The sequence below is a fragment of the Entelurus aequoreus genome, linkage group LG24 (assembly GCF_033978785.1).
Source record: "Entelurus aequoreus isolate RoL-2023_Sb linkage group LG24, RoL_Eaeq_v1.1, whole genome shotgun sequence".
NCBI lineage: Eukaryota > Metazoa > Chordata > Actinopteri > Syngnathiformes > Syngnathidae > Entelurus > Entelurus aequoreus.
This window is the reverse complement of record NC_084754.1, coordinates 36757752-36772141: the sequence shown is the minus strand read 5'-3', so window position 1 is coordinate 36772141 and position 14390 is coordinate 36757752. Positions and strand designations below refer to the sequence as shown.

General features: G+C 40.5%; 2 protein-coding genes across 8 annotated transcripts in view; one reads left to right on the top strand and one right to left on the bottom strand.

The window, feature by feature from the left end:
* The first annotated feature begins 995 nt into the window (after positions 1-995).
* The window catches only part of LOC133641655 (uncharacterized), a 134134-nt gene continuing 120739 nt past the window's right edge, over positions 996-14390 (top strand). For 5 of the 7 annotated variants that reach the window (XM_062035540.1, XM_062035537.1, XM_062035541.1 and 2 more), the window contains exons 1-7: positions 4780-5023; positions 5192-5378; positions 5494-5742; positions 5908-6032; positions 7633-7679; positions 7764-7912; positions 8040-8201. In XM_062035540.1, the coding sequence (XP_061891524.1) occupies positions 4925-5023; positions 5192-5378; positions 5494-5742; positions 5908-6032; positions 7633-7679; positions 7764-7911 (855 nt within the window). In that variant the 5' untranslated portion in view covers positions 4780-4924 and the 3' untranslated portion in view covers position 7912; positions 8040-8201. Of the gene's footprint in view, positions 1061-2299; positions 2617-3679; positions 3791-3910; positions 4026-4201; positions 5024-5191; positions 5379-5493; positions 5743-5907; positions 6033-7632; positions 7680-7763; positions 7913-8039; positions 8375-14390 lie in introns of those variants that run through there. The other 2 variants (XM_062035535.1, XM_062035536.1) reach the window with 2 other exon arrangements.
* Positions 9772-13204, bottom strand: LOC133641722 (P2X purinoceptor 7-like). The gene is made up of 3 exons (XM_062035665.1): positions 12826-13204; positions 11961-12179; positions 9772-9970 (listed from the first exon to the last, which is right to left on the bottom strand). The coding sequence occupies exons 1-3, from the start codon at positions 13080-13082 to the stop codon at positions 9817-9819; spliced, it is 630 nt and encodes a 209-aa protein (XP_061891649.1). The 5' UTR covers positions 13083-13204; the 3' UTR covers positions 9772-9816.

The window sequence follows — 14390 nt, the reverse complement described above, 5'->3', positions numbered from 1 at the left end:
CATGTTGAATTGAGAAATTGTATTACGAATTCCTGGAATTTCGGGAAAACTTGGTATTTTTCCAGTTAAAAAAAATAATAATTTTTTTGTCTTAATTAAGAGGAATGTTTTGACAGTGGAACAGTTGAAGTGGGTTGAAAAATGTGGGAGGAGTAGTCGCCAGAAAAAAGGGTGGAAATAGGGCTTTGGAAAACCAGAAACTCTGGAAAATCCTGGAATTTTTTTTAACTTGGAAAAATGATCGTTTGAATTTCAAGAATGGTGGAATGTGTTGAAGGTGCAATGTTTTGAAAATGTGGAAATGGTGAAAGTTTGAAAAATGGCCAATTCATTTTGAATGGGAAAAATGTCCCGGAAAAGCAAAAATTCTGGGAAATCAGGGAATTTTTGGAATTTGTCAAGGGAAAGCCCGCAATTCCAGAATAGGCTGAACAGTTTGAAGTTGGAGTGGTTTTGAATCAAATGAAAAATGTGGAAGGAAAGAAAAATAAATAGATGCATTTTGGTGTAGAAAAACCATATGTGTGTTCACACAATTAGGATCATACACACTTTTAGCTTATATACAACATGGCTGCCAACCATTACACTGCAAAAACTGAAATCTAAGTAAGATTAAATATCTCAAATAAGGGTGATATCTGCTTATTTTCTGTCTGATAAGATAATATATTCTCAAGATAACGGCACTAGCATTTACATAATTTAAGAATATTTTTCAACATATTGAGCAAAAAGGTCTCTCTTTTTTTTCTACCAAGAAAAGTGCACTTGTTATTAGTGAGAATATACTTATTTTAAGGTATTTTTGGGTTCATTGAAGTTAGCTAATTTTACTTTAAGTCTTGACAAGCCACATTTTCTTGTTCTATTGGCAGATAATTTTGCTTAGTTCAAGTAAAATACCCCTAATTTTTTTTTTCTTGTTTTTGAACACTGACTTTTTGCAGTGTATACAACATGGCTGACAACCAATAGGAACAAACAGAAAAAAGGTTTGTGTTTCATGGGGATGCAATTTCCCAGCACACCTGAACAGGAACAATATTCTTCATTGAAGGTAAGTCAACACATTTTCTCACATTCAACTTTCCTCACATTCTTTTCAATCCTAGAAACCAAACATAATGTTTCATCTCTTGTTTAACCTTTTATAAAATATAAATATAGTTGAAGCGAGCTGCTGCTGAAACACGTGAATCATTGCAACAATGACGCAGTGAAAGGTTCCTACCTGCAGTCTTTGCTTGGTCCCAATCCAACATTTCAGCTCCTGCAGTGCATGGTTAGACAACATTCTGTTGACAGATGGTTAAGTTGTCCACTATTAAGTGGACTTGATGGAAAGGCTAACACCATAGAACTATGTCTTGCCAACACTAACAAGATGTGTGTTTATAGGTAGTAAAAAAAAAAAGTGTAATTATCTTACAAACATCCTAAATGAAGACTATTATAGTTTATAGTCACAGCACACCTGACTGCAATTACTCAAATACACCATAGGAGCCATTTTTGCTGTCAGTGAAACTTAAAGTGACAGAACCAAACAAACACAGGGGGAAAATAACACCGAATTTTGAAGGAGGACGCTGGCGCTGGCCAGGACATTTCACACACATTTTGAGGTACCGGTGGCTGTGAAGTCACGATTATGCAAAAAAATGTGAATCTTGCTTGGAATCAAGGGAATAGGTGCGTGTAAAATGTCAAAAAAGGGCGCTTCATACAACATTTTTGTATTGAACATATTCCTAGCCCCTTCCTGCTCTGTCATTGATAAAAAAATGTAATGCTCCCCGGGACGATGACTTTTAACCATTTTTTTCTTTTTCTTTTCATGTATTTATTCATTTTACATTTTATATCAAATGTCTTGGTTGTTCCTCCCTCTGAAAATCCTATGAAATGTTTAAAGGCCTACTGAAACCCACTACTACCGACCACGCAGTCTGATAGTTTATATATCAATGATGAAATCTTAACATTGCAACACATGCCAATACGGCCGGGTTAACTTATAAAGTGCAATTTTAAAATTCCCGCCACACTTCCGTTCGAAAAACTCATTTGCATATGACGTATGCGCGTGACGTCACAAGAGCTACGACATAAAAACCTGTGTTTTCAACAAAATTCCACAGTATTCTGGACATCTGTTGGTGAATCTTTTGCAATTTGTTCAATTTACAATGGAAACTACAAAAAAGAAAGCTGTAAGTGGAAAGCGGTGTGTTGCTGCGGGATGTAACAACACAAAGACAAACAACTGGTGTTGCATTGTTTTTATTCCAAAAAGATGGCGGCCAAGCTTTACTATGGAACAAAGAAGTCAAGCGAACACGGTTGGATTGGACCACACACACAAAGTACAGTGTATTATGCAGCGAACATTTCGAACAATCATGTTTCGAAGAGGGTCCCTTGCAAAGGGCAGCGATGGGCATCGCCACCACCCGTCGACTCGTGCTGAAGAAAGGTGCGAAGCCAACTATTTTCAACAGACCACGGCCATGCTTAAGTGCAAGTTCGACAAGTTCAGAGCACCCCACACCCTCCACAAGTGGACAGACTGTGCACATGAGGTCTGCATTTGCCAAAAGGGAAAGGAAGAGGGTAAGAATCTTGATTTCCAGTTTCCATAGTCAGACTACACTGTTCCAATATCCATTTCTTTGTTCTCAATTGTTGATGACTGAAGATAACAACCAAACCTAACCCCTCCACACCCCGGATTGTAAATAATGTAAATAATGCAATGTAATTATCTTGTGTGATGACTGTATTATGATGATAGTATATATCTGATAGTATATATCTGTATCATGAATCAATTTAAGTGGACCCCGACTTAAACAAGTTGAAAAACTTATTGGGGTGTTACCATTTAGTGGTCAATTGTACAGAATATATACTTCACTGTGCAACCTACTAATAAAAGTCTCAATCAATCAATCAATCAAGTCATATATTACTCCAGTGGTTCTCAACCTTTTTTCAGTGATGTACTCCCTGTGAACATTTTTTTAACTCAAGTATCCCCTAATCAGAGCAAAGCATTTTTGTTTGAAAAAAAGAGAAACAAAAGTAAAATACAGCACTATGTCATCAGTTTCTGATTTATTAAATTGTATAACAGTGCAAAATATTGCTCATTGGTAGTGGTCTTTCTTGAACTATTTGGAAAAAAAGATTTAAAAATAACAAAAAACTTGTTGAAAATAAACAAGTGATTCAATTATAAATAAAGATTTCTACACATAGAAGTAATCATCAACTTAAAGTGCCCTCTTTGGGGATTGTAATAGAGATCCATCTGGATTCATGAACTTAATTCTAAACATTTATTTTGTTGAAGTATTATTCAATAAATATATTTATAAAGGATTTTTGAATTGTTGATATTTTTAGAATATTTTAAAAAATTCTCACGTACTCCTTGGCATACCTTCAAGTACCCCCAGGGGTACGCGTACCCCCATTTGAGAACCACTGGTCTACTTCATGAACAATGAAATAAATGAACAATAAAATAGTCTACATATAATTATTGCTTCAAGTTCTAGTCAAGTTCTTCTGCAGTATAAAGTATCGTGCATTTACTGACATTACTGTCAATAGTGTCAATACTGTCAATAGATTACAATAGACAATAATATAAAGTATTGTACATTTACAGACAAGAGATCAGATCATGGCCAGTACGACTACGGCATCAGTGGCGGATGCGGTGGATGAACCAATGGCAATGGCACTAGATTTGCCTGATGAGGAGGGCAATCAAGATCAGGTTCGATTTGTTTTCCTAATCAATGTTCAAATGGATTACAGTTCAAGCCCAATACAAAAGTATTCATAATTTATGTAAATGAGGTATCCATATTACATGTAGCTGTTTCTCCATTTCCAGGGAAATACAAGAGAACAAGGATGCCAGACGGACTGGGTACCGATTGGGAGAGCACCAACAGCAATGACCAGTAGCAAGAGCACCCAAACAGAGAAAATACATCATAGATCAAAGGGTATGTCTATTTCGGTGATGAACATAATTCTGCACATCACAGTACACATTGCACAGCTGCCTGTGCAGAGTAGAGTAGACAGATAAATTAGGTGATTCAAAGACAATAATTCGTATGTGATTCTAGTTTAATTTTAACAGATTATATAAACAACTTGTGTTTGATTTTATTGCTAGGACACCAGGTGACCCCAGAGATCCTCGAGAGGGTTAGAGCTCGGCTGGCCAGGGTTAGTGAAGTCCCATCGTCAAGTGTAGCAGCTCCATCTGACAGCCCCGAGATGCAGACTAACATAGCAACTCCAGGTGCTCCTGCATTGTTTGATGTAGGACCAGCATCAAGTCCCACTGCGCCTTTTGTTAGTGGTTCTTCCGATGACAGCTATGTGCCGAGTGAGTCATCGACATCGGATCCGTGTCAATCTGACGGGTCGCCAGATCGCCCACGTACTCACCAGATGCGTGAAGAGAGCTGCCACAAGGAACCGAAGTACATCATCTTTGAGTCGTGCCTCCAGAGTCTCGTCAAGTGGTGTCACTGTCCAGTCTGTGGCAGCCAGGACATAAGCCCTTCTTGGGATTCAAACGGTACACAACTGACCATGACTCTTCAATGTGCATCATGTGACCAGAGGAGTAGTTGGAGCAGCCAGCCAAACATTGGCCCTTATGCCGCGGGCAACATCCTGCTATCTGCTGGCATCCTCTTCGCTGGCGCATCTTCTGGCAAGGTGTTGCAAGTGCTGAACAGCATCGGAGTGGTCACGTATGTGAAGAGGACATTTTTCAACCACCAGGAGCTCATCCTGCAGCCAGCCATCAAAAAGGTGTGGGAGGAACAGCAACGGACGCACCTCACCGTGCTGCAGGTGGAAGGCCGACCCCTCGTCCTTGGTGGTGATGGGCGAGCAGACAGTCCGGGACACAGTGCCAAGTTTGGTACCTACACCACAATGGAGCTTGTGGCCAATGTGGTTCTCGACCATTCAGGTTGTACAGGTACGACCATATAATCTCACTAAAACACTAGTAACATAATAAGCGGAGAAGGGATTTTCCAGAATTATCCTAGTAAATTTGTCTAATAACATTAACCATTTCAATGTATACTAAGCCCCTTTTTCATTTTTTTCTTTGCTCATTCCTTTTCTGTTATATATATTTCAGAGCAACGAATGTCTTGGCAGCTACCATATGGAGATGGAAGGACTGAAGAGGATGGTGGAGCTGCTGATCAGCTGGGACCTGGATGTCGGGGTGCTGGTGACAGACCGACACAGACAGATCGCTAAATGGATTCGCGAAAACATGCCCAATACACGGCACTGCTATGACATCTGGCATGTTGCAAAATGTTAGTTGGATTATTTGTATGCATGACAAGTTGTGAAGTAGTGTGTACATATTAGTGATCAGATGAATGCCATATTGTATTTAATCCACAAATTTCTGCTTTTTTCTGTTTGTAGCCATCGGAAAGAAACTGAAGGCCATCTACAAGCATAAGGACTGTGAAGACCTGAAGCCCTGGGTGCTAAGTATAATCAACCACCTCTACTGGGCAGCAGTGTCTACACCGCCTGGAGAGGGGGGACTTCTGGTTGCCAAGTGGAAGTCTGTGGAGCGACACATTCAGAACATCCACAAGGACCATGGCGACCTCTTCCCAATTTGTACTCATGGACAACTGCAACGGCAAAAGAAATGGCTCAAACAAAGTGAGTAGGCAAATAAGTTGCCCGAAAGCAGTGAGGGACTAGCAGTATTTTCCTGCACATCTTTTGAAAGTCAAAAAATTCAGATAAACTTGTAAGTAAATAACCAGTTTAAGTTGACTGGAACATTTTTGTTGAAACATTGTTCTATTTTAAATTTAGGTTTAGGTTCACGCTCAGCAGTGAAACTGGAGGAGGTGGTCAACAACAAGTCCCTGCTGAGAGATATCGCCATGCTGTCGGGTGAACACCAGACTTCCAAGGTGGAGGCGTTCCATAGCCTTATCATACAGGTGAGAATTAGGCTGATCGCCTGTAGGTGGCGTTGGTGGTTACCACCTGCCACTAGGACTTTGGTGGCCAGGGAGCAAAATACTAGAGCAGACCTGGGCATTCTTTGTGCGTCCCTGTCCGGCCCGCGTGAGGCCAATTATAAATTACAAAATACATTTTAAAAAGAATCTATGTCGAGTGTGCAATACAACGGTGCTGCTTTTGTTTTGAAAATCGTTATTTGTATTACTTCCGTGTGGACGTATGCGTGTGCGTGATTGTGAGTGAATGTGAACAGCTGCAATCATTAATTACAAAATAAAGTTGAAAAAACATCTATGTCGTGCACGCAATACAACTGTGCTGCTTTTATTTTGAAAATTATTCTTTATGGGCGTGTGTCCGTGTGTAACCTGCGAGTGAAGGTGCACATTCAGCGACAAGTGATGCACGGTTTACACCCGAGACGCTAAAAAGAGAAAAGTTGATGAAGAATGGCGTGTTTCCAACAAGACATTGACTGCCATGCAACGTTCCCTCTAAGGTGCGTGCCTGCGCAATTGCGCACTGCTAGCGTCTGCTGCGCGCAGCAAATATATGCCGCGCACCAAATCAAATCCCATCTGAATTCTAAACAAAATAAACATATTTATTGTATGTAATTTTGCAATGCAACTTTGAGTGAAAGTGACAACAAGCGGCCCTAACGGTGTTCGTCAACACCGTTCAATTGAACACCGTTCAATTATTGTAACGTCTATCGAGATGCTTCGAGGCCAGGAATTATATCGATCACTTTATTGAGCAAAACTGTTTATATTCGGCCAGAACCACACCAAAAACATAAGTAAAACACTTCTATCTGGAAAAACTAGTCATTTTCTGCCGTACAAACCAGGCCAAAACCAACTTGTCATCTGCCACCAACACGCATAGCACTAAACCACTGGTGCGTTTATGGCCACACAAAAAGTCGGACAACTCAAACACCACACAAAGTTACACTATGACTCCTCAGTCATACGTGTGCTTATTTTACTGTCATTTATTATTAATGTTAATTTATTTATATTAGTCATGGAATGCTGTTAAACACACTATGTTGAAGTATTACTATTATTATTAATTATTATTATTATTATTATTATTATTTATCTTACGGTATATATCAAAAATAATATTGAGCAAAATTTAATTGAAATATTGTCGATGTGGCCCTCCAGCAGTGCTCGGGTTGCTCATGCGGCCCCCGGTAAAAATTAATTGCCCACCCCTGTACTAGAGCATACTAAATGTAGCCTTGATACAGTCAGTGTAAGCAAGAGAATGTTAGAGGTCCAACATAGTGGCTAGGCAGTTAGAGGTCCAACATAGTGGCTAGGCAGTTAGAGGTCCAACATAGTGGCTAGGCATCTTGGTGAGAAAGATTGCAAACAATTCTGGCGTGGTGTTAAAATTAAAAACAAAACAGCTTCATTATTGCAGGAGATCAAGCTTTAATAGCTGACTATAAACAGTTTAATACACAAACATTTGTATTCAAATTTACAAACTATTTATAAATTTACACACACATTGTATGGACGCATGACTGAATAAAGTGTCTTTTATCTTATACAGTTCGCACCGAAAATGTATGTCTTCTCATACATCGGAATGCTGTGCAGGTATGTTTCCACACTAATCTAAGTGTCACTAGTGTGTGCCATACTTTAGTACTATTTATTACATTATTCTGTTACCACACCTAGGAACCTGCTTGCTGGGCTGCACTGGAATGAAAACTCGAGCCGCCCTATAGCCACTACACAAGCGGGTGCTGAGCGCTATGCAGTACGCTACCCGAAGTATAAAGCAGGGGGCCATGTGGTCAAGAAAATCGCGACAGAACCAACATAACGTAAGTGTAGAGGACACAAAACATGTAAACACTTGACACTTTGTATCATGATAATAATACTGTCAAGTTTCACTCTCCATGAGTATATTATGTTGTGAGCAGGAACATGTACAATTGTATTTTGCAGGCTACGTAGATGACTTGATCAGGGAGGTTGTTGCTGGCTGCAGACAGACCCCTGACCAGAGAACACCAGTCAGCGTCACTGTGGATGTGCCTCCCTTCCTCTGCGATGAACTGGAGAAGCCAGACAAGGAGGAAGCCATCGCCAAGCACAGGAGTCGCTTCGGTAAGTGTTAACTGCCCTCCCAGTAACAGTTAGAGATGCTACCTCAGTAGAAGCATTTAAGTCCCATCTTAAAACTCATTTGTATACTCTAGCCTTTAAATAGACCCCCATTTTTAGACCAGTTGATCTGCCGTTTCTTTTCTTTTCTCCTCTGCCCCCCACCCCACACCCTCTCCCCCTTGTGGAGGGGTTATATATGTGCATCGGTTGGGGACATCTCTGCGCTGCTGACCCGTCTCCGCTCGGGATGGCCTCCTGCTGGCCCCACTATGGACTGGACTCTTACTATTATGTTAGATCAGGGGTCGGCAACCTTTACCACTCAAAGAGCCATTTTGGCAAGTTTCACAAATTAAAGAAAGTAATGGGAGCCACAAAAATTTTTTTAAAATTTAAAATGAAAAACACCGCATACAAAGCTTAAATGCTCTGTGCTATGTTAACCAGGGGTCTCCGACACACGCACTTTAATGTGGAAATTTGATGTTAGTGCAGCCCGCGAGTTTTGAATGAATGGTGCTTGATAGCATCATACTTGCCAACCCTCTCATTTTTCCCGGGAGACTCCCGAATATTAGAGCGTGATGACACTGCATTTGGCGCCCTCTACAGTCTGCCCTAACAGCGTACCTGCTCGACCACACGTAGAACGCAATTTCAGCTTGCTCACGTAAGTGACAGCAAGGCGTACTACATCAGCAGCCACACATCTTACACTGACGGTACCAGGGAGGGGGGGGTTGATGTGTGGGGGGATTTGGTGGTAGCGGTGTAGACCGGAAGAGTTAGGGCTGCATGGGATTCTGGGTAATGGTTGTGTTGTGTTTATGTTGTGTTACGGTGGGATGTTCTCCAGAAATGTGTTTTTCATTCTTTTTTGGTGTGGGTTCAGAGTGTGGCACATATTTGTAACGTAACAATGTTAAAGTTGTTTGATACGGCTACCGTCAGTGTAAGCTGTGTGGCTGATGAGTAAGTATGCTTTGCTGTCTCCTGTGTGTGCTAGTACTAACAACATGCAACATGCGGCTGGACTGGCACGCTGTATGTAAATGCTATAGAGGACAATTACTGCAGTGCAATTAGGGCATGCCCTTTATTTAGTAATTAGAGTGTAAATAGGATTAGTTTTACCCTGGGAGTAATCTATGAGAGACACTGAGATCCATAAGTCTCCTGGGAAAATCGGGGGGGGGTCGGCATGTATGTAGCTGAGCCGCATCAGAATGGTCAAGGAGCCGCATGCGGCTCCGGAGCCGCGGGTTGCCGACCCCTGTGTTAGATCCACTAAGGACTGGACTTTCACAATATTATGTCAGACCCACTCGACATACATTGCTTTCGGTCTCCCCTAGAGGGAGGGGGGTGGGGGGGGTTGGTTACCCACATATTATGCGGTCCTCTCCAAGGTTTCTCATAGTCATTCACCGACGTCCCACTGGGGTGAGTTTTTCCTTGCCCGTATGTGGGCTCTGTACCGAGGATGTCGTTGTGGCTTGTGCAGCCCTTTGAGACACTTGTGATTTAGGGCTATATAAATAAACATTGATTGATTGATTGATTGATTGATTTCTTTTATTGATTAAGTACAGTGGCCATGTGGATTGTGTTGCAGTCACTGCACGTCTTGGAACCCCGTGTAGTCCATCGATGGGAATGTTGTCCTAATCTTATGTACTACACAAGCTGGTAGTACCACCCTTATCTCCTTTCCCAGATATCCCCAGCAGAAGCGGACAAACTGTCGATAGGCTGTGTGTCGTCTCCGCCTGCAAGTACAAAATAGTTGTTAGCAAATGATGGCAGCTGTTATTGGATACACAGTGACTCACTGTTCTCTGAGATGCAAAAGACATTGTCATGCATTCTATTCATTTGTCATTTACTGTTGCAGTAAATTGTAAATATTGTTGACATCTACGGTTTTATGTATGTAATACTTCTATGATATATAATGTAATGTACATTGTAGCACAGTACATTTCACAGAATAAGAATAAGATAAGAAAGTGCTCATTCTGACTTATCTTCCGAAGGTTGATAGAATTATTTAAAGGCCTACTGAAACCCACTACTACCGACCACGCAGTCTGATAGTTTATATATCAATGATGAAATCTTAACATTATAACACATGCCAATACGGCCGGGTTAACTTATAAAGTGACATTTTAAATTTGCCGCTAAACTTCCGGTTCGAAACGCCTCTGAGGATGACGTATGCGCGTGACGTAGACCGGGGAACACGGGTATGCCTTCCACATTGAAGCCAATACGAAAAAGCTCTGTTTTCATTTCATAATTCCACAGTATTCTGGACATCTGTGTTCGTGAATCTGTTGCAATCATGTTCATTGCATTATGGAGAAGGAAGCTGAGCAAGCAAAGAAGAAAGTTGTCGGTGCGAAATGGACGTATTTTTCGAACGTAGTCAACAACAACAGTACACAGCCGGCGCTTCTTTGTTTACATTCCCGAAAGATGCAGTCAAGATGGAAGAACTCGGATAACAGAGACTCTAACCAGGAGGACTTTTGACTTCGATACACAGACGCCTGTAGAGAACTGGGACAACACAGACTCTTACCAGGATTACTTTGATTTGGATGACAAAGACGCAGACGTGCTACTGTGAGTATGCAGCTTTGGCTTCTAAACATTTGATCGCTTGACCGTATGTGCGCAACTTTTTTTTGCGTATGTACGTAACTTTTTTAAAATATATAAGCTTTATGAACCTTGGGTTAGGTGAACGGTCTTTTGGGCTGAGTGATTGTGTGTGTTGATCAGGTGTTTGAATTGTATTGGCGTGTTCTATGGAGCTAGGAGCTAGCATAGGAGCTAGGAGCTAGCATAACAAACACGCAGGTGTTTTTATGCAGGATTAATTTGTGGCATATTAAATATAAGCCTGGTTGTGTTGTGGCTAATAGAGTATATATATGTCTTGTGTTTATTTACTGTTTTAGTCATTCCCAGCTGAATATCAGGTACCGTGAGTATGCAGCCTTGGCTGCTAAACATTTGATAGCTTGACCGTATGTGCGCGTCACGTACGTAACTTTTTAAAAATATATAAGCTTTATGAACCTTGGGTTAGGTGAACGGTCTTTTGGGCTGAGTGATTGTGTGTGTTGATCAGGTGTTTGAATTGTATTGGCGTGTTCTATGGAGCTAGGAGCTAGCAGAGGAGCTAGGAGCTAGCATAACAAACACACAGGTGTTTTTATGCAGGATTAATTTGTGGCATATTGAATATAAGCCTGGTTGTGTTGTGGCTAATAGAGTATATATATGTCTTGTGTTTATTTACTGTTGTAGTCATTCCCAGCTGAATATCAGGTCACCCCCGGCTCTCACAGCATCTTCCCTATCTGAATAGCTTCAACTCCCCACTAGTCCTTCACTTGCACTTTACTCATCCACAAATCTTTCATCCTCGCTCAAATTAATGGGGAAATTGTCGCTTTCTTGGTCCGAATCTCTCTCACTTCATGCGGCCATCATTGTAAACAATAGGGAACTTTGTGTATATGTTCAACTGACTATGTCACGCTACTTCCGGTAGGGGCAAGCCTTTTTTTTTATCAGATACCAAAAGTTGCAATCTTTATCGTCGTTGTTCTATACTAAATCCTTTCAGCAAAAATATGGCAATATCGCGAAATGATCAAGTATGACACATAGAATAGATCTGCTATCCCCGTTTAAATAAAAAAAATTCATTTCAGTAGGCCTTTAAACTTATTTGTGCCTCACTCATTTTGCTGTTGCTGCAGCACGCCATATTGCTGTTGGTAGGCGTAATACGCTGTCTGCAGCACCCATTCATCCAGACACACAGATGGAAAGCCAGGGTGGTCTATGATGCACGTCTCCACCCTCTTCTCCTCCATCCTTCTGGCCACTGCATCTAGCTCACGACAGCAGACACACTCAGCCACTGTCTCCATGTTCACACAGTTGTGACATGTACACCTGGAAATAGAAATATTCATAATATTTGTAAATCAATTCTTATTATGGACACCTGCAATCTGCAAACATGTGGAATAATTAATATTATCATTGTCTTGTTGTGGATCTTATTAATCTACATGCATATTTTTAGTATTGCCGGTATATGGAGCTGTGGCCCATAGAAATAATGGGTAATTAATTAGGTTTGACATTGTGTCAATGATAGATACTTAGTCTATAGATAGGCCTGGGGTGTAATTTGTAACACTAACAGTAACAGTGCAAGACTAGGCCACAAGCTAAAACTAGTCTATAAATAAATAACATGTTACCATTCTGTATTCTGAAGGCGATCTATGTCGTGTGCTACTCCAGCATTGTGTCAATGATAGATACTTGGTCTATAGATAGGCCTGGGGTGTAAGTTGTAACACTAACAGTAACAGTGCAAGACTAGGCCACAAGCTAAAACTAGTCTATAAATAAATAACATGTTACCATTCTGTATTCTGAAGGCGATCTATGTCATGTGCTACTCCAGCATTGTGTCAATGATAGATACTTGGTCTATAGATAGGCCTGGAGTGTAAGTTGTAACACTAACAGTAACAGTGCAAGACTAGGCCACAAGCTAAAACTAGTCTATAAATAAATAACATTTTACCATTCTGTATTCTGAAGGCGATCTATGTCGTGTGCTCCTCCAGCATCAATAGCAGCAGCGTCCTCCTGACAGTCTTCGTCAGCTTCGGGTTCAAATCGGTATGGCTCTATCCCTCTCACAGCTTCTGAATCGCTTCCAATCCCCACTAGTTCTTCACTTGCACTTTCCTCATCCAAAAATCTTTCATCCTCGCTCAAATTAATGGGGAAATCGTCGCTATCTCGGTCGGAATCGCTCTCACTTCTGGCGGCCATCATTGAAAACAATAGGAAAGACTCAGCAGCCCCAGCTCTTGTGACGTCACGCTACTTCCGGTAGGGGCAAGGCTTTTTTTTATCAGAGACCAAAAGTTGCGAACTTTATCGACTTTGTTCTATACTAAATCCTTTCAGCAAAAATATGGCAATATCGCAAAATGATCAAGTATGACACGTAGAATGGATCTGCTATTCCCGTTTAAATTAAAAAAAATCATTTCAGTAGGCCTTTAACAAGCCATCCTATAATAATACATCAGCTATTAATGTAACAACACAATAAAACAAATATATTTAATGATGTTTTTTTCATTATTTTAACAATAGGCTAATGTATATTACTTTATATAGATTCTACCAGAAACACAAAACTTAAAAACTAAATTATTTACAATTGCAGACACAAGGTTTCGTGCAGCTTCACTCATTGTAAAGGAAGACGGAAGGCGGAATTGGTAGAGTGGCCGTGCCAGCAATCGGAGGGTTGCTGGTTACTGGGGTTCAATCCCCACCTTCTACCATCCTAGTCACGTCCGTTGTGTCCTTGGGCAAGACACTTCACCCTTGCTCCTGATGGGTGCTGGTAGTGCCTTGCATGGCAGCTCCCTCCATCAGTGTGTGAATGTGTGTGTGAATGGGTGAATGTGGAAATACTGTCAAAGCGCTTTGAGTACCTTGAAGGTAGAAAAGCGCTATACAAGTATAACTCATTTATCCTTTATTTAAGTCCACGCAGGAGAAAAATTACTACAAAGATGGTGTCTGGGTTTTTCTTATATATATGCATGTATATATACATATATACACATATTAAGTATTTCATACATATATATATATATATATATATATATATATATATATATATATATATATATATATATATATATATATATATATATATATATATATATATATATACACAGTTGTGCCGCAAGGTCGCAAAGAAAATGCGGACTGGATTTTGAGTGATGTTGGCATTTTCTATATGAACAAGTGGAATGGATTGGATACTGATGCACTAAAGGGGCTCTCTACCTTACGCTATATTTATTTAAACTCATATTCGGGCCACTTTATAATGAATTTGTCGGCATGTATTTGTAAAAAAATAAAAAAAAATGAAAAAATGTCCCCAAATTATTTAGGGGGGCTTAAGAATATTTTAGGGGGGCTTGAGCCCCCCTAAAACAGGCCTAACAACGCCAATGCTTGACATAATGATATGCGCTCGCCATTACATTTCTTGAAACCAGCAAACTTATACTAAAAACTAATTTATTGTTCTTAATGGAAAGGCAACAAGGCAAC

Bases quoted from the DNA above. Each gene is read 5' to 3' on its own strand.
- LOC133641722 (XM_062035665.1), bottom strand. From the start codon at position 13,082: ATGATGGCCGCCAGAAGTGAGAGCGATTCCGACCGAGATAGCGACGAT. The intron at 12,180-12,825 runs GTAAAATGTTAT...TTCTATTTCCAG, and splicing joins CGCCTTCAGAATACAGAATG to GTGTACATGTCACAACTGTG. The intron at 9,971-11,960 runs GTGAGGCACAAA...TTGTACTTGCAG, and splicing joins CTGCAGCAACAGCAAAATGA to GCGGAGACGACACACAGCCT.